The sequence below is a fragment of the Pinus tabuliformis genome, chromosome 2_2 (genome assembly GCF_031772625.1).
Source record: "Pinus tabuliformis cultivar Carrire ecotype Pingquan chromosome 2_2, CPIR1, whole genome shotgun sequence".
Lineage (NCBI taxonomy): Eukaryota > Viridiplantae > Streptophyta > Pinopsida > Pinales > Pinaceae > Pinus > Pinus tabuliformis.
The window spans coordinates 1,256,824,577-1,256,852,080 of record NC_142300.1 but is presented as its reverse complement, the minus strand read 5'-3'; the positions used below and the strand labels follow the sequence as shown (position 1 = coordinate 1,256,852,080).

Here is a 27,504-nt window from a genome sequence, read left to right as displayed (position 1 = left end):
TGCAACCTTTTCTAAATTCATTAATAATAATATACTTGGATAATACATTGATCCTTAGCTCTTCTAGTGAAACTACAATTCACATTTGATTTAGGTATTAGAGACCCCAAGAAAGCATCAATTACTACCAAAACTCAAGAAATGTAAATTTCCCTAATAGTATTTGGTGTACTTGGAGTATGTGATTGGTGGAGGGGAATTCAAGATTGGTCTTGCAAAGATGGTGACCAACTCCCACCAATGTCACTAAAGTGGGAGCTTTGAGCATGATACCTTTGCGATTTTATCTCATCGTGGCCGCACCATTCTATGCCATAATAGGCAATGTCAAGAGTTTATCACGGGGAAAGAATTGTCATAAGATTTTAAATAGCGTAAACAAAAGATTAGCAAAGCACCAGTTCTTGCATTTCCCAACTTGTAGAATCTCTACAAATTGTTCATGACATATGCAAGTGGATATGCTAAGAGAGAAATCTTGTTGCAAAGAGGTAAGAAAAAGTATGCTATCATTTTGTGTTTCATGATGTAACCATGGACCACCAAAAGTTTGACAAGGATCTCCATACTCTAGTGAATGCTATTAAGAAATGGAAACAATATCTTATGGGAAAGGAGACAATCATCCACATTGACCTCCAACAATTACAATACTTGTAAGTCTAAAATATGATTTAATAAGCAAAAACACTACATGTAAATAAAATATTTACAATAATTTCATCTCATCATCAAACATAAAACATAAATATTAATAAAATTAATAGACATACTTTTAAAATCACCCACACCCAAAACCCAATATTTAGGTATTCTTAATGCATATTGAACCTTTCCCCATAATGCATTAAAAAAAAATGAATATATAGAAATTAAACACTTCATAGACCAGAAGATCAAGTTTATGAAAGAAAGGGCTACCATCAAGTTGGATGATTATGTGTGCTTAAAAGAGAAAGATTACATGTTATTAAAAAGGCTTATGCCTACAAAGATTATAAAAACCTTAAAAAAAAAAAAAAAAAAATTCTTTTTATGTTTCAATGATGTGTTGCATCCATGTAGGAAGGAGATTAACCTAGATTCTTGAGGGTAAATGTCCTTTGTGTGGTTGACGTAAGACACTCAATCACCTCTCCTAGTGGTCGAGATAGGGCAACTCAAAAATAATTATTTCCATAAATTATTATTTTGCATTTCCATAATAGGAACTTGATGGTGAGAAACCTTTAAACCTTTAACTAAACCTCTAACTTTAATATCTCGCGAGGAAAGAGTTACGTCATGTTTCAATTGTCTCCACATCATGAAATCAACAAACCAGATTAAAAAACGCATGATGACATGAGGTGATTTCAATTGCAAACAAATTAACCAGCTGGCAACCACACTTTACTTTCATAATTACAGTAAGCAAGTATTTTATTTATTTTCATAGAAACATATGATCGGGATGTGAATTCACACCAAAGTAGAATTGACCAGACTAAAATCACTATGAAATCAGATTTCTCTTATTAAATTGCACCGAAAAGGGGAGCAAACTTTATGTAACCTTTATGAAGGCGGTAGTTTACTTTCCATATGTTTCTTAGTTTTGTTGTTTACTCGTTATATGTTTTCTACTTTTGGTGGGTATAGAAGTTTGAATTTCTAATTTTTTAAAATTTTAATAGGGTGTGAATATTATAGTATATTAAATTTATTTATATATTAAAAATATATTTTAGTATTTTGAAAATTTTCAGAACATTAAATTTATATATTATTATTATTATTATTATTATTTATTTTAAGTCATTTTTAAGTTAGACATTAAATTGGTGTATGTGGTTTTTTTATTTGCGAGATTTCTACCAAGGCATACAACTTTACTTCGTTAGAATTAATAGAAAAAGTTAGTCTTTTCCTAGATTTGGTTGTTTATTGTTGTAGGATAGGATTGAGACCCTCTAAGATCCTATTACTTAGGGATTGGTTCAAACCACCATGTTTATGTGCTAGTTTATGTGTAACAGGCTTTTGTGTGAATGGATGTAGAGCATTCTGCGAGAGGTAGTCTCTCACCTAAGAGTTGCCCAATTTCATCAATAAATTTGATTCTTTATTTTTATCATGGTATGAATTATGAAAGTTGGGCAACTGAATTGAAAACAACATTATGGAAGGCAAATTTATTGAATTATGGTGAAGATGCTATCAATTTAACCTATGATAGTGGAGATGCATCAACATTACGTCTTATAATATCTGCATTAGATGAAAACATCATGTTCAACATACTACATGAATATGGTAAGATTCAAAATGCAAAATTTTTGTGGGATATTTTGGAAATGTAGAAATTTTGAATAATAAACACGTATTCAATAGAGATTATCCCAATTATACACTATTGCGGAATACATGCATAATACATAATCTCCTCTACGTTGATCATCAATTTAGCAGCATCAAAAACAATGAAACATCAATAGTATGCACACATTAACACAATATGTAACCTGGGGAAAGCTTACAGTTGAAAACCCCACACTATCTGTATATTAATGATTGAGAACATGTAACATTACATAGTACAATACTCCTCACAAGTATCCAGCACTATCTCCACCTGTTACACACAAAACTAGCTCAGATCCGAACAAGTCACAGGTTCAAATCTCCTCCGCTGCTTTGCCTGCCTCTATTGCACAATACCAAGTGAAAATCACTCACACTGAAAATCACGTGAGCACAGGCTATATCACTGGGCATATACTATGCAATCCTCATGGGCATACTCAATCCATTGATTGTGCAAGATCTCATGCACAACTATAGTCACAACTGATAGCAATCTCAACCTCTAACACCTGTCTCCACTGAACTGTACATGCACTGAGTTAACTGATGTATTCTTCAGTTGCATTATGAGTTAATAATTAGTGAATTAATTTAATCAATTAATTCACATCACTCATCACTAGTCTATTTGCAGTTAGACTAATTACAACTAGTTTAACCAAGTCAAACTGAACACAACTCCATCAACTCCACATCCAACTCCACAGAACTTAACTGCTTGAGTTCGAACTGAAGTCTTGCATGCAATAACTCAACTGACCCACAAAGAAAGCGTATTTCCTTTTGACAACTGCATGTGCCACATCTGTAGCTCAAACTGAAGTGCTCCAAGAGGATAAGATAATGTTTATAGTCTAAATATTATTATGAGACAATAATATTTAACTTTTCTATTTTTGACTAGCAGTCTAAAAATAGACTCTGATCACTCCTGCTATGATCCAAAAATAGAAGTCCATCTATTTTTCCCAACATGACCAATCATCCATAAACAGCATCCTGCAACTCATAGACCATGATCCATATGTCTAAAAATAGACTTTGCGCCATAATTTGCCTGCGGGCCCACTTAGTGAAGGCGACTCCTTTCCACTAAGCTCCATCATCTTGTTGCATTCTCAACAGGAAATGAAGCACAGTTTGAATGAGGGCAAAGATGATGAAGGTATTGCTCTTAAAAATGATGATTGTGTTTTCAATCCCATAACTGATTGTGAAATTGAACATGTGAACATTGAATATGCAATGATGGGTGATGACTGTGTGCCTGTAATTGACATTGAAACATTTGATGATGAAGATATAACCATTATTGTAGAATCTAATTTTTTTTATGAAAAAAGCTTCCCTGATGCAAAGACCTATGAAGTCAAATTTGATGAGATCTATGTATCTCATGACGAGTGGATCAATCTAATGCATGAAAAGCATCTTATTGATAAGTTGTTGTTCAGTGAGAAGAAAAGCCTATCTCCATATACAAATCAAATGCAAAACAACATGTTTGTAGCAATAGAATTGAGTAAAGAGGTTGAAGGCATGAATCAACAAACTATGTCAGCAGAAAGAGATGGAGAAATGAAAGCTCTCTTGAAGGAGCATGAAGACAAGAGCCAATATGAATCTAACATTGTTTTTACGTGTGCAGATATTGTCATTCAAGAAGAAACAATTGTAAAGTCCCAAGAACCTGCAACATTGAATGTTAGCCTACAATCGAGATCACGAAAGAGGAGGATAAGAGTTCAAGTGTTTCACCTTTGGGGTAGAAAACGTAAAAAGGAGGAGAAGCTCCACCACTACCTTATGGCAAGAAAAGTGAAGAAACTTCACCGACGAATGAACAAGCATGGACTCTCATGCAAGAAGAAAAAAATGAAAGCTTAGTTACCAAGTTTTTTATGTACTATTGTAACCCTAGCTGAGACTAGACCAATAGGCGTATGCTATTTTTCCAAGCACCCTTTCTTCATTAAGGGGGAGTGTTAGAATTAATGGAGAAAGTTAGTCTTTTCCTAGATTTGGTTGTTTGTTGTTGTAGGATAGGATTGACACCCTTTGATTAGGTCTAAGGTTCTATTATTTAGGGAGTGGTTCAAACCACCCTGCTTATGTGCTAGTTTATGACTTTTGTGTGAATGGATGTAGAACGTTCTGCCGTCTCCGGTGTAGTCTCTCACTTGAGATGTGATCAATAAATTTGATTCTTTATTTTTATCATACCCCTCTTTGGTTTTGAACCAATGACTCTTTAGGAGAAGACACATGTTGTCAACCATTAGACCAACTCAAGTTGTATATATATATTTATAATTGAAAAATATATCTATATATTAAAAATTATATTTTAGATAACACAATAAATTTGTAAATTAAAAAAACACATTTTAAATAATAAATATCTTAAGCAAAGTCTTTTGGTAGAAATCACATAAAGAGAAATTTTTGGCCTACCCATTTCGAACCAACAAATGTAGTTCATATTTAGTTTGAATACAGAAAATAAATATTTTATCATCTAATTATATTTAACATGTTTTCAACTAAAAACTCTACAAACATAAAATAATTAAACAACACAACTTCCCAAACCTCTTGCCAATTTTATTAAGTTTTCTATCGATGAATGAATTGACGAATAGTGTGCTACAAAAACTGTACTAGGTGGCTCTGGCCAACATTTCCTGGCACTGCTGGTAGGAATTTTGACGTTGTAGTCGCATCTGCTCATAGAACAGTGTGATAAACTCTTCTGCTCGTCTGTCTACTTGAGGAGAACAGAGAGAATCCATTTGAGGAGAGGTGAGATAATCCATGGGGGAATTGGGAGACTCATCAACACGGGAACGCTGTTGTTGCTGTCCATCATTGATACTAAAACAATTCTTGTTCTCATATTGGCCATCATGGGCAGTGGGACAAACGCAGGGCAGAGCTCTGCAGAGAAGAAAATGCAAACGATCATCCCACGATCTCTTCTCATGACCCTTCACCGGAGTGCTGCTACAAGAAAACTCCTCCCAATGATCTTCAAAATTAAACGACACATGATCGTAACCCACCGTTGGTGTTTCCAATTTCTTGATGAATGCCCGCTGGAGATCATGGATTCTGAGCATCATCTTTTGCCATTGTTTTCCTGCAAATCCCCTTCTCATCATCACAATCACCAATCTTGCCGCATTGTAAAACCGCCTTTTCAACCGATGCCGATCCTTCATATTCAACATTCTTCTTAGTCTGATTCGTTGCCACCAACTTTTCGATAGGCCTTCACTTCTTCTGTTTTCGGGGTTGGTAGCTATTATTTCATAAATTATACACTAACCACTGCAACTAAAATCTACTCATTTCGTCAAATTTTCACAGCAACGATGTATTCACAACCTATGGAGGGCGACTAATAAGTTTGAGGAGTTTGGGAATTTGACTGAAATATGGAGGCTGGATTTCCTGGAGAAGCTACTAATTCTGTGGCGTGGCGTGTATAAATAAAAACTGAAACTCATAAATGCGCGTAATGTGGGCTTCCACGCTACGCAAGCTGGCCGTTTATGAGGTGCAGTGCTTTTTCCGATCAAATTCTCACGCGGTTTTTACGCGTACGTTGACGCTATGTTCGTCGTGCAAGAGTCAAATTTCTCGATCCAGACTTACAGTTGTGACGACAGCGTGGGATAGGGGGCATCATATTGTTCCGGCCGTAACGTGAGTGTAATTGTGGAAAGTGGAAATGGGTTCTCAAGAAAAGGTAAGCCAGTTACGTAGACAACAGCTGTTTCGAATCGAAAAGACAACTGGTTGTAATGTGAGGGCAACAGGCCACGCGGTCTTTTCTTTTACAGCACTGCATTCCATGAAAGTACATTGTAAGACACACATTCCAGGGGCGCCCTGGACGGTTCAGGGATACTTTAAGCTGTAGTCTAACGATAATGTTTTTTCCCCTTAAAGTTAAAGTGATGAAAATTCTGGTCATATTTTAAAAAATGCTGTCAAATTTTATAATTTTAGATGTTTTCAAGGTTTTTGATGGTGCTGAACTTATTTTCATTATCAAAAATATGATTCAAACACGGTATCTACAAGATTTTTTGAAATTTTTTTGAGCGAATTCCGACCACTTTTGGCCATTTGGGCAATTCCTCCACCCCCATAAATGACTCCTAAATTCAATATGATTTTTTATTATATGGGGTGATGTTTGATATTTATTTTATTTATTTTTAATATAATGGGCAAATGTATTTGGTTGTCAAAATAGCACTGGGATAGCAATCATAGCAGTGGGACAACGATCATGATTGCTATTGTTTTTTGTTAATATAAATTTATTCATCATTTTTATTTAAGAAAAACTATCACTTGGAATTACTTATTCGTGATTTTTAAAGGGGTAGACTTTCATTGTTGCCAAATGTCTCCGGGTCCTGGCCTTTAGTTAGTTTGAGGAAGAGAAGCTCTTAGGCCAAGTAAAAGCAATTGTAGGGCCAAAGGCATTGATACTTTTCTTATTATAAAAGTATTTTTTTATTAATCTCTTTTTTCGAACAACTGAGTGGTTGGCACAACGGGATGTTATCCCCCCTCCACCCATCGTGAAATCCCACAGGGTGACATCTTTGGTCCCTTGTGATAAGGCTCAAGGAGTAGACTCCCCCATCTTCCTGGGGTCTCGGCTCTTGCTAAGTCACAAATTCATGGTATAAGTTTGATCTTAGGTCCCACACATATTACTCCAACTAGTTTTGTCAAATTAATTATAAAATATGGTTCAACCAAACAATATTGTAGATAGACATGTTTTATATTATTTTAAAAAGATAATACATGTTCAATTGTGTTTATTCCATTGCAACTTGTAAAATGATGAATTAGATTAAAGGAAGATTTTATAAGCAATAAAACTAGTGCAATTATATAATTTAGATGGTTAATAAACATTGATAGCAATCAATCAATGATAAACATCAAAACACTTACCCCATGATATATCACATATTGTCAACATTAAAAATAATAATAATGATGATAATAAACAATTAAATTATAAATTTAAATTATTATTATTATGATTATTAAAAAAATTAATATACGAGTTGAATAAATATATGTTTTAAAAAACACACACTTGATTCTTAATCATGGAGAATCATTTCACTTTACTATGGCGATTCTTAACTGGTACATAGGCTTTATTACAATACCACTAGCCAATACTATGACTTATCAATATCAAATTTTGGAGTCGAAATATTTTATATATAGTTTCTTTTAATAATTTTATAATTTTTTTAAATTAAATTGAAAAGGAAAAAAGACATAACTATCTTTGAAATAGATTCCTAAAAGAATTTAGTGAATATTGCACAGAGGTTAAATCCCAATCATCCACCTATTAATTATTGATAATTAATTTAAAATTTTGGAAGTCGTGTTTCAAAATAGAAATGCTATTATTGATAATTAATTTAAAATTTTGGAAGTCTTGTTTCAAAATAGACATGATAACATTTCATGGATATTGCATAGAGGTTAAATCGGAATCATCCACCTATTAATTATTGATAATTAATTTAAAATTTTGGAAGTTTGATTTCAAAATAGACATGTCTATCAACATAACAAGTTTGATGCCACTTTAAATAAGACGTTAGGAGGATTCTAACATTTCAATCAATAATAATATATGGGGCATGCATTTTAAAGAAATTTATAATCCTCCAACAAGTGAGAAGGAAATGAGCTCACATGTTTCCATCCCAACAAGGAAAAAAACCAATTGAGTTTAGATTCAAGTATGAATGTATTGAATGCATAACCATGCATTTGATATTTCCATATTCAATAATGAAATAGATTCATTTTCCATATCTAACCGTGAAATAAATCTATTTTTTAATTAAACTAATAAATAAACTTATTTTAAAAAAATCAAGATTTAACAACAATGTACCAACATTTTAAAAAACTACATTAAAAATTTCAAAATTAAACAAAAATTAGTTATTTCACTTAGACAAACAAGAAAAGTTAGTTCTATTATTTCAATAAGACAATTAAAAACTCTTTAATTTAATTACTATATCCCCATATGTTAATGTTTTATATAACATATAAATAGCTCAAGGGTGATATTGGCATTTCACGTGAGCCTCAACCTTTAAGCTTCAAAGATTTAGTATTCACACTTTAAAATTGAATATCCACACTATAAAATCTCATGATATAAAACTCTTTTCTAATACATCCAAATAACCATTATAAATAATTTGTGCTTACTTGGGAATTTCAATACCCATTATAAATGAATTTGTACTTATTTTGGAATTTCAACACCATGAAGGATTTTTTTTACCAGTCTCAACGATACAAAAATATACTATACTTTTTAAGACTTCATGTTGAAATTTTATTGTTGCAAATATTATATAATGTTCATCTTAAAAATTATGTAAACATTATCATCAATATGCAAATTTTAAATTAAATTAATGATTTTTTAACCCTGATTCCTATCCCATCTATCTAATCAGTTGCAGTGAGAGACCGTAAACCCATGGAGAGTAATCTCTTCCACCATATTAGCATTGTTTCCACGTTCATATTTTTGTAACGACCTATTTTATATAGGCATCACTTATATGTAGATGTTATTGAAATATATATTTTAATCATTTTCTCCCTTAGCGTAGTTCACAAGCTCCGCAATTTGTTAGATGTATGCCAAAGGGGTTCCGTAGACACTACACGTGGCATAAATTTGTATTGTTTTTTTCACGAGAAAAAAACCAACTATCTTTTATTAGAATAAAAGTAGTTACATTCACAATTTTCCGTAATCTCTAAAAACTAGATTCATTAAGAGATTTTATTGACAGTGCTAGATCCCACCAACATACAATGGGTTTCTCTGGTATGAAGTCTCAATTAGACCTCATATCATTTGGTATTGGAGCTTTATCCGAAAATGTGGTATGGCTGACATATACTTAAATATTTGCCTTGGCTGCAAGTGTCAGCATGAAAGAGAAATGCACGTGTACTTTTGAATGAGTAAGTAAGTATGCCTTGTGAATTGTTCAATTCTAATTTGTATCACGGCTCTTTCAAGGAAAGGAAACAAAAGTGATCCTTCAGAAGAAAAGTATTAGTACGAATCTAGTAAAGACACACACACATACATATGAAAGAATCGTTAGTCATAAAGTGAAATAGTTCACATAGATGCAACGATCATGAAAAAAAGTACAACACATATTCAATAAGATGAGCACCAAAGCCACTAAAATAGTTCAATTTATTTAGAACATATGAATTCTAACATACACCACAAACATTCCAAGAATAGTCCTAAAACATTCATGATATATGGACGAAAATATGTTGGCTCAATGAGCTTCAAATATTGGGCAAAAGTTCCAAGATGTACATTAATACAATGAATACCACTAGCTCCAACAATGGAGTGTTGAGCCACTAATAGCTCTCCAAAAGAACTATCTTCCTCTATAATGCCTAGTTGGAGAAGCCAAGGTTAAAAGTCCTCTCTTTGAGTAATGAGGCTTCTTTTAAAACAAGAGGAATGGCCTTTGATATCCCTATGACTCTTGAACTTCTTCATGACTCTTAGACTTCTAATGTGACCTTTGAACTTCTCTGTGACTTTTGGACTTATCCATGTGACTCTTTTGTCTATACGTGATTGTTGGGTTTCACATATTTACATTTACAATATTTCCCAAAATTACATCATCATGTGATGACAACATGACAAGTCATTGACATTAATGACTTGGACTCACGATGACTTGTACATAAGGTTTTTTGATAAGTGACAACATTGCCATTATGTATTCAACACTTATAATAAATCTTGCATTGTTGTTGTGTTGACAGTGTTGGATGTCGCCAACATATAGGGGACATCCCTGACATGAAGTCTCAATTAGACCTGACGACATTTGGTATAGGAGTCCCATCCGATTATATGGTCTGGCCACCATTGTGAGTGGTTTTAGAGGTATGCCTTGGCCACAACTTATACACAAGAGATCATAAACACAACTTTGAGGTAGCAAGAATGTGAGCTTTGTGTGACATTGGTGCAGAGTGTAGAGGGAACTTCCACGGGCGTAAGGGAGACAAGTCTCTAATGAGGAAAGTAGTAGTACTATCCTAAGAGAGGCTAGGGAGTGAAATAGGAAGACCTGTTGATTAACTTGAAAAAATAGTTTGCAAGATAAACGACAATCATAAAAGAATAAGCAACACTCATTCAACAATATCCATATCTAGTGATCTAGGAGGATCCTAGATGATTGATCTAGGAGGATCCTAGAAGATTGATACAAGTGGATCTTCATAAAAGTACCATTGGCATGGTAAAAGGCTTGAAACACAAAGTGGAAGAATCTGGGTAAACTTAGCATCATATCGAAGTGCTCCTCATCCCGATTCCAACAATGTGAACGACACTCAAATCCGACTTCATATGAAGAAGTTAGAGTAAGTCAAAGTTCAAAGTTTGACTTGTCTAAGTGACAGGAGGAGATGACATGGAAAAGGTCTCAGGGAATGGGGAAACGCCTAGTGGCAGGCTGCCATTGGTCCCCCATATTGCATATTGGAGCAAGAGGAAGAAACGACTTAAGGAGAATCAGCCTCAACAGGATCCCAGATGCGATTGCAATATCACATATCCCAGGTCGGAGGAGGAACGAGAATTCAAGAATCGACTCCCGACGAAGCTTGATTGTGATGCGATAAAATTGCCATCGCATATTGCAGTGGGAGCATGGAGTATCACCCTGGCCATCGCCAATTGCGATTTATGATTCAGACTCAATATTTTTGTACATTGTATTTTATAACTCGACGAGTCCGTTGCTATCGCAATATATGGACTTTGATACCTTCCAAGGGAAGTTCCGATTGCGATTTGCGATGAGGATTACCAGATGCAATATTGTTCTATGCTATATTTTATAACCCGACAGGTCCGCTGCATCACAAAATGCCTATTGTATGGGTTTGGCCCATCACTGATTGGAAACACCGATGGGTTATTAACATCAATAAAGCTGTCGAGGCAAGGTAGAAGCTCGGTCAAAATAGTTAAAGAGTTTTTCCAGGTTTGTAAGGGGATTGTTGCCATGTCTTATTGAGGCCCGAGAATCTTTGTTGGGATAATGCCCGCCTGCTAACTTTGTCGTTGGTTGGAAACTGCCCGGGTTTTGAGGGATTGCCGCCATGCTTATAAAAGACCCTTTTGTGTCAGAAGAAGGCAAAGAGGACTGGCTGATTAATTAAAAATATATTGTGCAGTTGACCCTGACCATGGCAGCATGTTAGGACCTCGCTTTGAGCATCTGAGAGGTTCTGACAAGTTGCAGAAGGCTCGATTATCCAAATTAGGTGTTTGGATAGACGTTTTTGCATGATTTTTCGCCAGGAGTTCAGTGGTACTGTCTGTTTCTGAAAATGGGCTCTCCATTCTTCATCCATATTCCAGTGTGGAGGTATAAGGATTGTAAATATTATTGCTTGCACTTTTATCACTTTTTTATGCCACTTAATGAATGAAGGCCTCCCCACTATTGAGCAGGGCCCGAAGATGTAGTTCAAATTGGACGAACTCCGTAATTAAATCATTGTGTCATGGTTTTCATGTTCTTTTGGTTATTTCCACATTGTTTATGTGTTTTTAAGTTCTATGGTTAAGAATCTTTGTTTTATGTAATTTCGATGCATCTGTAAGTAAAAGATCCTGGATCAAGTTTGGTATCAGAGCTGGTCTTCGTAGATGCAAATTTCAAGAGTTTATGCTAACATGGAACAAGTTTCGGAAAGGAGAAGGAATGCTTAAGTCCTTTGATCCTGAAGCAAGACGTGCACAACGAAGAAGAAACACGACCAATGAAGAAGCTCATTGGGAAGAGGAACATAATTTCCGCAAGGTATTCTACAATATGGCAAGGAAAGTAGACAAGTTGTTCCCAAAGTATGAGTGTTACACTGTAATTTGTCACTATCTTCCTACCAGTCGTCCTACTGTGTCATGAGTCCAAATCATCCATGCTCATGCTCTCTAATGTTGCCAAATGACCCACTTTGCCAAAGTTTTGCCATCATCGCGACTGTTGTAAAAATAAACGCGCTGATGAGCGCTCCAAAACAGACCGAATGCACTGCCAGTGCGGAAGTACACGTGATTCCCGCGCTGATCGAATTTCATGAGACAGCGCGTCTGTTATTTATATCTGATCGCGCTGACATGACTTTCTTCGTTATTCAGCAGCGATGTCAGCGCTCTAGAGCAGTTATGCACTCGCGATGATCCAGTCTGGGCGAGTTTGTTCTAACAGCCGGCCTTCCAGATGACTACAGACTTGGTTGTTGACCTTGTAAATGTCGCCCTCCCTTCTCTGGCATGTTTGTTTCGTCATTTGAGCTACCTTCCTTGGAGATAAGCTCATCCTCCCACCATTCATGGAGACTCTTTCTCCTATTTAAGCCTCCACCATTGCCATGAGCTGCTAGTTTGGAATTCATAGTGCTTGGAGTGTTGCTGCTAGTGTGTGAGCTTGATAGGTAGCTGGTGTGACAAGTGTGGGATTGCTAGAGAGCTTAAGGAAGGTTGTGAAGTGTTTCTTTCTTGTGTAAACTTGTGTGAGAGAGAGATTTTGTCTTGGGAGATCTACCTTCAAGGGTGAATGCTTGAGAGACTTGCTGGCTGGACCCTCTTGAGAAGGATTTGACGTCAGAACTATGGTTGTATTCTTCTTTGTTCATTAATAATAGACGACTATCATTATGGTTCCACTCTTATTGTCTTTATGATGGTATTTGAGTTATATCCTTTCTGACTGATATATAGTTGCATTTACTGGATTTTATGCTTGTGTTTGTATCGTTCTTTGCATGTGCAGGTGTCCGTGCACGAGGATTGTGAGGATTGTGAGGATTGTGACCAGTCTGTTATAGACATTTTTGTGCCTAACAGCATGAAGCATGAAATGTCAATAATCTAAGGGATCCAAAGTTCCTAAACATGTTGTTCCTACCCCTAGAGGAACAAGGTCAGCAAACCACAGCACTGAAAATCAGTTCTCCACCTGAAAACACTCAAAAACAAGCTATTTCTGGATCATGTCAACTGCTCCACTGAGCATCTGCGCTGAATGTCAAGTGCTCCACTCGGTACCTGTGCTGAATGTCAACTCCAATGAAGGCTACCTGCGCTGGGCGAGTTTGGCCAAGTGGCACAGTCATTCCTCAAGGTGTCAATGCCCAGGAAGCTTCCAAAATGACACTTGGATCAGGGAATTCGCCTAGTGATGAGTAAGAGGGCCTAGATCTCCAAGTGGAAGCAAGAACCTCCAAGTGGACTCAAGAACTGAAGAATAACTGAAGTGGGAGAGGACACTAGTCAGCTCCATGCCAAGTTCAAGCTGACTCATCCTTTCTCCAAAACTCCTATATATAGAGCTCTCTCATGAGGTCTAAGGGGGCTGGAATCTTGTGACTGTAAGGAAGTGCTGTTGGTTTGAGTATAGAACTATTGGGTGATTTGCTTGAAGGAGGTGAAGAGGAGATTTGTTTTTGCTGGGAGGTGATGCTGGATTGGGCCTTTTATGGTTGTATCACTTCCTGAACTTTACTTCTTCCATTAATAAAGCATTTGAGGTTCTTCTATATGCATGTGTCTCAATGGCGTACTGATACTTGTATATTTGATTTATTCTAATCCTTGAATCAATTATGAATGTATGCTTCTGGTAGTTTCCCTTTCTTGTGATTTTGCAGGATCTTGGTGTAGCTGGGCCAGTGAAAGAGCAAGGAGCTGGGAGCAAGTAGCAAAGAGAGAAGATTGGATCAATCATTAGCGGAAGACATCGGTTAGTGGATCTCTTCCTCCTCTCTCTTACATCTCATAAAGAAGTAATCTTGAACAGCTTTGCTTTGATTGTTGCTGAGGTACTATCACCCTTAGAGTGGGATAGGGTCATTCCGTATTGGATACTTTTCCCAACAACAAATTGGCGACTCCGCTGGGGATCGTATCTTGTTGGTTGTTTGTGTTTTTGCTATTCATTTCATAAACACAGGGAGTACTGAATCGAACTGCATTTGGAGCTTTCAAATGCAAAGTAGAGGGCAGCTACTCTAGCTCAGTTTCTGGGCATGTTTATGATTTGAAGAGTTGATTCACAAGGACTCTAAACAGCTCTTAGTGATAGCTTTTCATTCTCCTTTTCATCCCTTAGTGTGTACTTGACTGATAGCTTCTGATTTGGCCAAAAACTGTGAATTTTTGAGCAATCTGTGACCCGGAAACCAAGAGAAACGAAAGTTTCGTTCTTCAGTGCAGGCTGTGTGAAGGCTGTCTGCATTTCAGCGTAGTTCCTGAAGGGGCTACCTGCGCTGAAGGTCAAACTGCCTTTGTACTACCTGCGTTGAACCAGTCTTGCCTTGTGCTACTGGGGTTTCCTGCTGTTTCTTGCCCTGTTTTCACTCTTGTTTTTGCAGCCTGTTACCAGTCAATGTACCTATCTGAAACCAACTTTCCTTGCCACTATTCCGCCTCGGTTGTATAAAGAAATTGTGTTTGTTCTTTGTGTATTTCTTGTATCATTTACAGTTTCCCATAACGAAAGTGAACTAGTCTTGCTGTGGCCTCTTAGATCTAGACTTGTGATAAAGTGTCGTTTTGATCTTAAGAGTTAGTTTGTTTGCTGTTCATAGCTGATTGAGCTTTCGCTTTCGTCATATGGTTTGAATTCATACATTTCTAGTGTCGAAACAAGTAAATCTTAAGGTGTCTTTTGATTTTGGACAAGCTTGTTTGCTTTCACTTGAAATTGAATTCAAAATTATACAACAGCTTTCTTTTTGTGTCGCACAAACATTAAGAAAGAGAAAAGAAATACTTGCATTTTGCATTTTTGCATATAAGTTTGTATGTTGATTTAGGGGAAAAAGTGCATTAGTGTATGCTCTTTGATCTGTGTGAAAAGATTTTGTCTCTCTTTTCCCTCAGTAGTTAAGATTTTCATAAGTCGAAAAGATTGAAAAAGCTTGCTTCTCATCTTAGACTGCATTTAGGAATTTGTTTCAAACATCTCGTGGTGAACCTTGAAAGGCAAACTTTAAAAAGATCAACTTAAAATATATTGAATGAACATAACAATGCTTTGAAACATAACGCAAACACATAGAGGTCTAAGCTAGAGACGTGTTCCGGCGTCGTTAAACGTAGTGACTGTCGATCTCGACGAAGGTGGGTGATTCCTCCTGAGAGTCGATGGCACTAATACGGACTTGTGCTCCCACGTACCGTCGCGTATATATTGGGATACCCCTATAGGATCAAAGCCTTTATCCATAGGAAACCGTGTCGGCCGCCCTACTGATCGCAATGCAGTGAACACAGCATTCACGAAGATCGACCACTCGTACCGTAAAACGTATTCTGTGGTTTTGCGAAAGGTTTGGCACACCCTCTGCCTAGATCTCCAGAGCAGTTTCTTTTGGCCTTTTTCAAACTCTATAACTGAAAAAGTCCAACCGAGCATTTGTCACTTCGGGCTCGTTAATACATCGAAGGAGACTAGAGTCATCTTTAGCTTTTTCTCGACTCTTAAAAAGTGAAAAAGCAAGTTGCGTCTAATAAAATTCATTCAATTCGGAAACACAAATTTCCCCTTTTAATATTTTGGTTGATCGAGTAATCCGCAATCGTGGAAGAAAGTCAATTCAAACCCCGTCGTTCGCGGAGGCTTACGAGTCAACCGTCTTTGTCTCCGGAATCGAAAACAGTACGGACAAAGCGAACTCGTTTAACCGGTTCAAAATCTCCTTTAAAAGTTAGAACAAGTGTTCCAACTACATCTGAGGTTCCGGTTACTCCAAACATTTCTGGAAACCCTGCCTCTATAGAGGAAGTTCAACAGCCACAGAAGAACAGTAATACTGATCCTAGTCTGGGGACAAATACTTGTATAACTGAACCAGTTCCATCTGTAACCGGTCCAGAGAGTTTTGCTCCTCGAACAACTGTCGCTGTCGAAACAACCACTTCTTCGGCACCAGAAATATTTTACGGACCTGACGGTCTTCCTCGTCCACCGGGTTTGATTGCGATAGAGGAAATTGCAGAGGATCCGCAAGCAAGTACTCCAACTCATTTTGGAGTCGGGGTCACTCTATTTCCTTCATCAGAAGTTAATCCACCACAAGTGGAAGTTCCTATAGAATCGCTAGGCAATCTATTGGATAGACTTAAAATGTCTGAACGACCGTCATCATCTAGGACTGTGTCAAATGACACAGCGACAGCAGAAGCCCCTGCCGTCACTCCGACGATGTTTGCCGGCATACCAGCTGTCCCGACTAGCTCTCAACCGCTAGAAGGAGTCCACCAAGGGACTATTTCGACAGTGTGGTCTGTTCCAGTTTGTTCATCCGGAGTAATACCCGGCAACTCTTATGTTGAGACTCGACAGATTGATCCTCATGGAGGTCAATTTGGGCCATCTAGTCCTCAAGGCCTAACAATCCCTCTGAGTTCCGGATTGCTACCGTATGGGGGGCAATATGCCCTTTCATTACCTCCTCCGGGAGGATATCCATATGGCAGTTCTCAACAGTATTCAGGTTATACTGGAATTGCATCAAGTAGTTGGGTACCTATGCTACCTCAACAACCAAGGGTTGTATATTCTATGCAACAGTGTGTGCCTGTGACGAACATCCCAACCACACCAGCTATTGTAACAGTGTCACAAGTTCAAGCGATACCTATTGCATGTCAACCTCAGATTTCTCAGGTTGTAATGCAACAACCACTTGATCATGGGTCACAACCACAATCGCCAACTGGTGGGGCGACACAAGTACAAATGGGTACAATTACCCCACACCTCGGTCCAACGGTTAGCATAACACAACAGAACATGGCTTCACAACCATGGCTTGTGCAATACCAACAACCGCAACTCCAGCAAGTGTACCAAGGTTCTGAGCAGCAGATCTTTGTGAATAGTGGACAACCGTATATTCAAAACGGTCAAAACCAACCACTTTATAGTGGTCAAGTCCACCAACCGTATCAGTCATACCAACATCAATTACATTATGCTGGTATGCAAAGGCCCACTGATCAAGCGATTCCATCGTACCCTGGTTATGCTTCGCCTAACCTGAACCAACAGTTACCATTCGTGGCAACTTTAGAGTTACCCGATTTACACCGGTTAACCAACGATCCGATTGCTTATGCCCCTTGGTGGCCAGCGATTCCTCATAAAATTCCATCTGACATTCCTAAATTCAATGGAAATCCAGGTGAAGACCCATCGAATCACGTGATGACTTTTCATCTGTGGTGTTCATCGAACACCCTAAACGACGATTCAATAAGGCTTCGCCTTTTTCATAGGACATTGACAGGTCCAGCGGCTAAATGGTATATTGAATTGCCAAGAGCCTCTTTCGACAATTTTAGTTCCCTAGCCACGACTTTCTTAACCCATTTTCAATTACCGATAAGGTATGAAACGGGAACGGAAATATTAACCAATTTCAAGCAGACAACTGCCACCCATATATCTGATCATATACATGAGTGGCGTCGTCGTCGTAGGATGGTGAAAACATATGTTCCCGATCAGCTATTAGCTGAATGGTTCATAAAGTCGTTACTTCCGGCTATTACGGAAGATGTGGCCAAGGGGGGGGGTCGTAACAGAGGAGCAAGTTATTGCTCGTGCACAGTATTTGGACTTAGTTTATACTCAGTCCGGCACACTCTACGACAAAATACCCGACGCCCCTAGACCGGAATTTTCAATTCCTCCCCCTCCTAAATCAAATAGTGACTCTCATGCCGGTGACGGCGTGATTGGCACGGCAAACACGAAATCGATAAAGGCTTCGTCAAAGAAAGCCCGTAAGAATTCGGATCAAAATGCAAAAGAAGAAATTCTTGCTTCGGAAGTAAATGCCGTATCAGCAGATAAAGGCAAAGAAACCAGTCAACCAGGAAGCAAGAAGAAACAAAACAGAGAGAAGAAGAAGAAACAAGGTGAGTCATCTCCTGGAAAGAATTCTTCGAACTCTCCCAGGAAAGGAAAACCAAAAAGTCCATGTTTTATATGTGACGAGGATCATTGGACAGCAGACTGTCCATACAAAGCTGAGATAAAAAGATTCTTTAAGAGTCCGAAAAATCCAGCTGTGTTGACTGATCCGTTTCCCAATCCAGGTCAAAATCTGGTTGATAGTGGAAATACTTCCCGGTGCCAGGTGCTGATGTTGTCGACCTCCGAGCAGCAGGATGATGCTTTGATTTCGACAAGGAACAAAGATTGCGGAAATCTGCAGTTGTCGAACGGCAAAGGAAGAAATCAACCAAGCAGTTCGACGACAACTTCGACAGAAGTTGTGCCACCATTTATTACGGGAAGCATTCCAAAGATCCATAGAAGTAATCATCCTCTCCAAAATATCGGAGTCATTTTCCTAAAAGACCCTACTTTAATGGGTACTTTTGCCTTACCGCCTCCAAGTAATCTGGCAGAAATGGCCACAGTGGAATATGAAACCTTCTATTTCTAATGGATCTAAAACTTCGAGGATAGTTCCTATCTCAGGTCAACCTCCTTAAAAAATGAAGAGTCAAGAGGATAGTTCTTTATTATGTCAACCTCATTAAAAAATGAAACGACCCCCTGAAGTCTAGGGGGCATGTGCCTTGTTTGCATTATTATGCTGGGGGCATGTAAAATGTATCGAGCAGTTTTACCACGGAATTTATGCTCGTTAAAAAATAGAAAAGCGAGATCCGAGCAGTTTTAGCACATAGTTCATGCTCGTTAAAAAATAAACATAAGATCGAGCAGTTTTACCGTGGAATTTATGCTCGTTAAAAAATAGAAAAGCATGAGCAAGAGTTTCCTCCAGAGTTTAAGCTCATTAAAAAATGAACCTATTTCGGTAAATAACCATTGTGATCGTAAATTTATTAGCCATAAAAGCCTTGGTCGTGTTTTGCACCTGCCACCTCCATTCCATTTAGCCAATCGTTCACCTCCATATGATTGTTTACCCATTTTGAGGAACAGCTGCGAAGAGTGATTTCACCTAGCCATCCTTGTGACACTGCCGTGATTGGAAAATTCCAACCTGTACCTGGAATCTGCTGCTATCCCTGTTTATCACTCGTTCCTCAAAAGACGAGTCTTCTTTGAGCTCTTTTCAACTGACTCGTAAAATATGAAAAGTTTGCCGAGTTTTGGCCTTCCAGCTCGTTAAAGTGACCGGAAGAGCTATCCCTCCTCTAGATTTTAATCTTTTTGGACCTGAGAGATTATTACACAAAAAGGTCGAGCGCTTGTTTTATTCGGCTCGTTAAAATTATCGAAAACTCATCCCTTCTGTATTGTTTTATACTTTTTCGGACTTAAGGGATTAGATGACGAAAAAGGAATTTTGGAGTTAACTTTTTGTACCTTTTCAGACTCTCTAAAAATGAAAAGGACCGAGTTTTCCTTGTCGTTAGACTCGTTAAAATGATTAAATAGCGACAAACTTGTCTTTAGACGAGAACGAGTTTCCCTATCGCTAGGCTCGTTAAAACATAGCGATGGGCTTGCCCGAAGGACAGGTTATAGAACAAGCATATTGGTGAGCTCCAGTATTGTAGCAATAATGCTACAACTCCTGGGGCTTCCTGTCTCTCATTTTATCAACCCGGTAGTTCGTACAAACTTGGAAGCGACGGTGCTATATGCACAAGTACTAGCTCTTGTCGCAGCTGTCACTTGGTCAGCTGGCAGAAGTCCGCTAGGGCTCAAGCCAACTTCTATAGGCTCTCAGAAGAAGCTTGCTAATTGATGGACGAAAGCTAATCTCAAAGGAAAGCTATTCTACTTGACAAAAATGAACTGAAAGCAAATCAAAGCATGTAAACCTAGGAAACCCTAATTTAACTAGTCTGACCTCTACAATGCATGGAATGTAAATGCAACTTCTACCAATGCTGTCACTACCTCTGATAAATGAAAATGCATCATTCTAAATTACTTGCATCATGAAAGTTATGTTTTTGTATTTTCTTTTAAGGGTGTGTGGGATGATGGTGATCTTGAGCTAACTAGGGTTTGGTTGTGCAGATGGGGTGGAGAAGGAAGGAAAGCGTGGGATAGGTTGGGGAGGCTAGGAGAGGTCCCTAGGGATCCTTAGCACCCATCCACAGAGGTTCCTCGCATTCATATGCTCAGCAACCGAGAGAGTGGCCTCCTACAGGATGGCTGTGGAGAATCCTACAGGATACTCTGTTTTCTACAGGATGTCTATAAATGGCTACAGGATGACCTACCGTGAGTGTTTGGAGTGATGGAGGGATGATGAAATGGTAGAGGGAGATGTGTAAGGAAGGGATGAGGCTGGTGATGGCTTTAGAAGTGAAATATTAGGATGGGAAGTGAGTGTAGGGAGGAGGATGGAAGGTGAAGGGCTATGTCAACGAAAGGCTAGAGAATGGAAACACGTGAGGAATGAAAGACTTGGTGAGGTAACAGAGCGGAGCAGGGGTCAAAGAGATGTCTGCATGCGTGATCAAGATGGAGGACAAAGTGATGGAACGAGAGAGAGAGAGCAGTGTAAGTGAAACAAATGATTATGACTGTTACTTAACCAAAAATGCATCAACCTAAACTACTTGTGCTTGTAAATTCGATGAGCAGCGATCTAAATGTGAAAGAGAACGTGCATGAAGCTGTGGTAAGGAAGTGTGGTGCAGGTGTGAATCATGTAGAAGCATCTAACTTAACGTGTCTGTGTTGGCAGCAATCATGGAATCAAGAAATGCGTATTTTTGGTGGTTAATCATGGACTTCACTCCAATCCCAGATGAGACGGCAGTGAGCCTTAACAACCTTTTTGTTGGAGATCCAATCGATTATATCTATCCTCTGCTACACTAAGCAAATGGAAACAAATTCACTATAAGCAATCTCCTATCTAACTCATGAAGAAGACCAACTCAACAACCTGTAATTCGAATTGCATGTGTAAATGGAAAGCTCACAGTGCTGAAATGAAATGGAAACAACACTACAGCAGAGGGGATCTATGGCTCTCAGGTTGGGCCCTAACCTGAGAGCTATAGTCTCCTTAAGAAAAACTCAGAACTAGATCACAAACTGCCTTCTTTATTCATAACTGATATCATGCCAAATTGGCTTACAAAAAGGAACGAAAACTGAACTGTGCTCCAAAATTACAATAGCAATATGAGAGTTTCAACAACCTATCTAAGGCTAAAGCCTTCATACTTATACAAAAAAGATGATCCAACAAGTGTCCTACATTTTAGGAGCTCGGCTGTCCAACTAGATTTTAACTGCTGATCCTGTAGGATGGACATAATTGTTGTTCCTGTAGAGCAGTTTATAACTGCTGTTCCTGTAGAACAGCTGGCTGTTTTTTAAGCTCGGAGGGGAGATGGATTAGAGCTCGGAGTTCTTGATGGGAATCACGAGGGATGTCCCTAGAACCGTGGACATCCTCTCCCAAAACCCGCAGTGCCACCTCGTTGTCTCCTTAACTCCTCTTTCGTTGTGTTTTGCTCCCTTTTAATGCCCAAAACCTGGAATCAAAATGCATCAGTCACGTAGAGAGAGTGCCTACCCTTCTTCCTACAAACAACATGAATAAACTAAGAAATGCATGCATAAGCAATGAAAAATGAATGGTTTGAGCAAGAAGAATAGGCCAAAATGAGGCCAAATTGTACCAAAATTGGGGCTCATCATCACCCCCCAGCTGAACCATTTGCTCATCCTTGAGCAACCTTGCTCCTGCTTCTCGTCCTTGGCTGAGGACTCGGGACCGGAACAGGCTCTTTCTTTTCTGCTTTTGATGGCCCTGCCTTCTCTGCCCCTGGTGGTGATGAAGGTGACCCTTCCTTCCCCTTTTCCATTTCCTTGAGTCGGGCTTCGGAAGGTGACTGGCCTATCTTTCGAGTCCAGGAGGTTATTTTTGGGCTCCCCTTTTCTGGGGTGGCTGATGTTTTAGAGGGAGTCCTTGGACTGGGTGAAGTAGGTACATCCCCTGAAGTGGTTTAGCTGCCGGGTGGAGGTTGTGGCTTGCCTGTGGTCATCCTCTTGCTCCTCCTGACTTCAGGTGGTAGAGGGGTCTCCCTCTCCCTTTTCTCTTTCGGTTTTGGAGGTGTGCTGAGGGCAGTTAGTGCCACTGCTGCCTCCTTCTCAAGAATGCCAGCCTTCTATTTCTTGCGATTTGCTCTCTCGGAGCTCCTTGTGGGGGGCCTTTCCTTTTTAGACTTCGGGTTTCCTGTGGAAGACCCTGCTTTGCCCACTTCCGGGCTTCCTGTAGAAGACTCTTTCTTTGTCTTCGGACTCCCTGTAGGAGGCTGTTTCTCAATGACCTTCGGGCCTCTTGTAGAAGCCCCTCTTTCCAATCTCGGGCTTCTTGTAGAAGCCCCTGTCTCTGTCTTCGGGCTTCCTGTAGAAGCCTTTGTCTTTGTTTTCGGGCTTCCTGTAGAAGCCTGTTTTTGTGTTTTCGGGCTTCCTGTAGAAGCCTGTGCTTGCGTTCCTGTAGATGCAACTTCCGCCACCTTTTCTTTCTTGGCTGCATGGATTTTGCTTTTGGCTTTGCCTGCAGGAGCTGACGAGGTGCTTGGGCTGGCAGGGACCACCTCAGTTTTGACTGCCCTGCTTTTCAACCTCTGTTCCCTTGCTGACAGGATGGGGGTGTCTTCTTTTGCTTTGTCATCCTTTCCCTCCTCCTTCTCTTTTCGTTCTTTCTTCTGTGATGGAGTCGGGGCCTTTTTGCTTTTCCCTTTCTTACTCTTGGCTACGGGCTCTTCTTCTTCACCGCTAGAGGACCCCGTTTCTCCAAGCAACATTTTTATGTCCCCTTCTCTTGTTAAGTTCCTAAATGATTCCCATGCGAGGGGGACTTTATATGAGTGGAGAGCGTCCTCCACAAGCAATTTTATCAGCCCATGATGGGCTATCTGATCAGGGATTCCGTCCTTGAGCTTTGTAGAGCATTCTATCAAGGACTGCAGTAAAAAGTAAGGAATGCTCAGCCTCTGTGCTGCAGGGAGGTCAATCTGGTGTCTTAGTTCATTGAGCAGCCTGAAGTGATACGCATATATGATGCTGTAATGACCCTCACAGGTGATATATTTCATAATTTGCAAACTGACTTCGTTCCACGGTGGCAACAGGCTTGTCCTTTTCACCCCATTTTTGTCCTCTGTGAATGATTCTTCAGGCGGGAAGAACTCCTTCTTTGCTTGCTGGCTCTGCTTCCGCTCTTCTTTATCCCACGGCAGGCCCATGGGCAGTTCCGTGACTCGACTTATGTGCTCTGGGGTGAGTTGGAGGCTGAGGCCTCGGAAGCTTACCGTGGCCAGTGTCAGGGATTTAGGCTTCAAGGCCTGCAAGAATTCCTCGGCTACTTCATCATCGTAGCCTCGTAGCTTATCACAAAAAGGCATCCATTGTGCTCTAGTGAAGAGCTCAACCACTGCCGGGTTTCTCCTTAATTTGGCGGAATCTGTGGGTTCTCGCCTGATAAACCCACCAGGCATGACGAACACAGTGGTTTTGACAAAAGGCGGTAGATACAAAGGAAATTCGGTCTTATGGACAGAGCATGCAAGGAATTCACAAAACCACAGTCTAATTATACTGCTATCCTGTAGAAGCGACAGTATAGGCACGGTAATCCAATATCTTTTATGACCAGACTGTGAATAATGACCTTGCCACCTTTGAAAACCAATTGCGGAAGGAGTTTCAGGGTTACCTCTTTTCCGCCACCTTTTTTTACGTGAAGACTTCACTTTCCTGTAGATACTGCTTTCCTGTAGATACTGCTTCCTGTAGAAACTGTTCCTGTAGGAGCAGCGCGCAGACTTCGGAGGGAGCTATAGTTGGACAGTGGTCGAGAGGTGCCTTACCAGCGTTCAGGTAGCCGAGAGCTTGGCGTATCAACATGCAGAGGTAATCAGAGGAGCTACTCGAGTCTTGAAGTGAGGTTGATGGATATACACGCTTAATCGAGCCGATTAGATTTTGAATCGGCGCAGCTCGTGGCGCGGGGGGTGAGTTGTCCCCGCCGGACCGTTGGGTGACGTCACCCATCATCCGCCTACACATTCGCTTGCTGCCGCATTCATTCCCACAGATCTTCCGCCGCCCTTTTCGGTTAAACTCGTTTCACGGTTGACGGGACTGATCTTCACGTGCGTGCTGCGTGTGTCCTTTGTTGTGGCTGCCACCTCATCATCCTACTATCCCTTCACTAGCCGATGTGGCCAGTCAACTGGCCTTACGGCCGCTCAACCATTCACCTTTATGCCATGCAAAACAAATCAAAGCAATATCCATGCGATTTAATGGAGAGAAGGATTAGAACACTTACCTGCGCGCGTCTGCATATGATTTTCAGGTTTTTGGACGACGGATCTACCTGCTACATGTGGCTTACACAGTCCGGAGGCTCGTGGTCACGGGATGCTGGCGCTGCGGTGGACGTTCTGGTTGCATGCGCCCGCGTTTTTCTTGCAGATGGCTGGGCGATGAATGGCATCCACTCCTGCAGGTTTGACTGCTACAGGATTCCCGCGGGAGCCTTGCAACAGTCTCACCTCCTTGAGTGCATGCTGCATGCTGGCGGTTCTGGCTTCTCGATCACGACCCCAGCGCTTCTGATGCATAACGTGGATGTGGTATGGCTCTCGGTGCTTGGTTTTTCTTTGACAGATGTTTTTTTCACGAGAACTCATTGCTTTGTTGTGCTGCTGCAGGGATCTTGTTTGCATGGCGACGAGGATGGTCGAGCAAGATAATAGCAATGTTCAGGGGTGCCATCAGTGGCATGCATGCATTCAATCCATTCCTCAGTCGCTAGATCTTCATTTAAAACACATTTCGGCCGTCGCAACCTTCTACAGGAAGTTTCCTGTAGAACACAGAGCTTCCTGTAGAAATTTTGCACTTTCCGGTAGAAGATCTGCGTCTTCCTGTAGGAAGACTGTCTGTTCCTGTAGAAAACTGTATCTTCCTATAGAAGATCCAAATCATGATGAAAATTGCACATACCTTGAAAAACATTGTTATTCTTGGAGGAGGTGTTGATGACATCCTTTGATAGCATGATGAAGGCCCCTGGCTTGGAGTGGAGAGGCTTCTTCTCCTCCATAGAACATCTGCATGCAAAACTTTTATTGTGCTTATTGTTTTTCTTTTTTTTTTTCTTTTTTTTTTTGAAAAGATAGCAGGGGTGCCCCAGAGAGGTTTTCACCCTTGCTACCTGCCCTGAGCGCCTCAGGGAGGTTTTCACTCAAGGATCTTTTTCTTAAACTTTCTCTTTTTTTTTTTTTTTGGAAGACAATAGGAGCGCCTCAATGAGGTTTTCACCCCTACTGCCTGCCTTGGGCGCCTCAGAGAGGTTTTCACCCAAGGATCTTTATTAATTTTTTCTTTTTTTTTTTCTTTTTTCTCTTTTTTTTTTTCTTTTTTTTCTTTTTTTTTTTCTTTTTTCTTCAGGGTATGCCCAAAATGGAGGCAGAACCCTTCTCTATGACCAAAACAGATTTCTCCATAGTGCTGATAAACTCTTGTCTTGAGGGAGGCTTCCTGTAGATCTTCAATCGGTGCCCATTGACAAGCATGGGAATGGCTTCCTCATCAATGGTTCGAATGAGGACAGATCCATTGTCATGGCACTGCTCCACTACATATGGCCCTAGCCATCTGGTTCTCAACTTCCCCTTGAAATCTTTGAATCTGGAGTCATACAACAAAGCCCAATCTCCCGGCTGAATTTGCTTGTCATGGAGATGTTGGTCATGCCACACCTTCCTCTGAAGTTGAACCACTTCTGAGTGAAGGAGGGCCTGCATGCGGTGCTCATCCAGTCCATTCAGCTGCAACAACCTTTCTTGATGTGCATGGCTGAGATCTAAGTCCAGCTGAGCTGCCATCCTCAAAGTGTTATACTCAAACTCAATGGACAACAAAGCTTTCTTCCCATAGACCAGCTCATAAGGTGTGAAGCTGGTGGTGGTCTTCCAAGTGGTGTTGTAAGCCCAGGTGGCTTCAACCAGGCGATCTGCCCAGTCCTTTCTGCTGCTGCTCACCACTTTGGTCAAGATCCCCTCTAATGCTCTATTGGTGACCTCCACCTGCCCATTTGCTTGAGGATGATAGGGAGTGGAGGTTCTATGCTTGATCTTGTGATGGGCTAGGAGATCTTCAACCAAGTGGGAGGTGAACTGGCTCCCTTGATCGGTGACCAGCTCTCTTGGATAGCCAAACTTATAGAAGATGTTCTCTCTCAAGAACTCGGCCACTTTTTCTTCTGTTGCTGCTTTGATGGCTTTGGTCTCTGCCCACTTCGTCAGGTAGTCAGTGCACACAATGATGTAGGATCTCTGCCTCGAAGAGGGATTGATTGGACCCACAAAGTCCATGCCCCACTTCTCAAATGGCTCAAGAGTCACTTGAGGTTGGAGAGGCATCTCATCCCTTTGGGTCGGTTTTCCCATTCTTTGGCATTGGTCGCACTGGCTGACATATCTTCTGACATCTTGATGCAGTGTGGGCCAATAGTAGCCTGCCTGTAGAATCTTGAAGGCAGTTCTCTTTGCTGCAAAGTGTCCTCCACAAGGCCCATCATGACAGGTGAGGAGGATGTCAAAGACTTCCTCTTCCCTTACACAACGCCTTAAGATCTGATCGGGGCCAAGCTTGAACAGGTTGCCCCCAATCCATGTAAATGAGGCACTCACTCTGATGATTTTGCCCTTCTCTTTTGAAGAGAGGTGCGGAGGGAACTGAGCTGAAACAAGGTAGTTTGCTATATCAGCAAACCATGGAGAGAGTACTGATATAGCAAACAGATGCTCATCAGGCATCTGATCATCCACCGTCCCATCTTCATCTGCAGACAAATCCAATCTAGACAAGAAGTCAACAACAACATTTTCTCTCCCTGGTTTATCAACAATGGTTAGATCAAACTGCTGCAATAAAAGAAACCATCTAATAATACGAGCATTCACATCTGGTTTATTCATCAAGTATCTAATAGCAGCATGGTCAGTGTGTACAAAAG

The 27,504-nt window shown here is 40.1% G+C and overlaps 1 protein-coding gene across 1 annotated transcript; it reads right to left on the bottom strand.

Annotated features, from left to right (window-relative positions):
• Window positions 1-4,929: 4,929 nt before the first annotated feature.
• Window positions 4,930-5,718, bottom strand: LOC149198039 (uncharacterized). Its single transcript, XM_089404043.1, has one exon. The coding sequence runs from the start codon at window positions 5,574-5,576 to the stop codon at window positions 5,007-5,009; it is 570 nt and encodes a 189-aa protein (XP_089260169.1). The 5' UTR covers window positions 5,577-5,718; the 3' UTR covers window positions 4,930-5,006.
• Window positions 5,719-27,504: the final 21,786 nt, after the last annotated feature.

Bases quoted from the DNA above. Each gene is read 5' to 3' on its own strand.
- LOC149198039 (XM_089404043.1), bottom strand. From the start codon at position 5,576: ATGTTGAATATGAAGGATCGGCATCGGTTGAAAAGGCGGTTTTACAAT.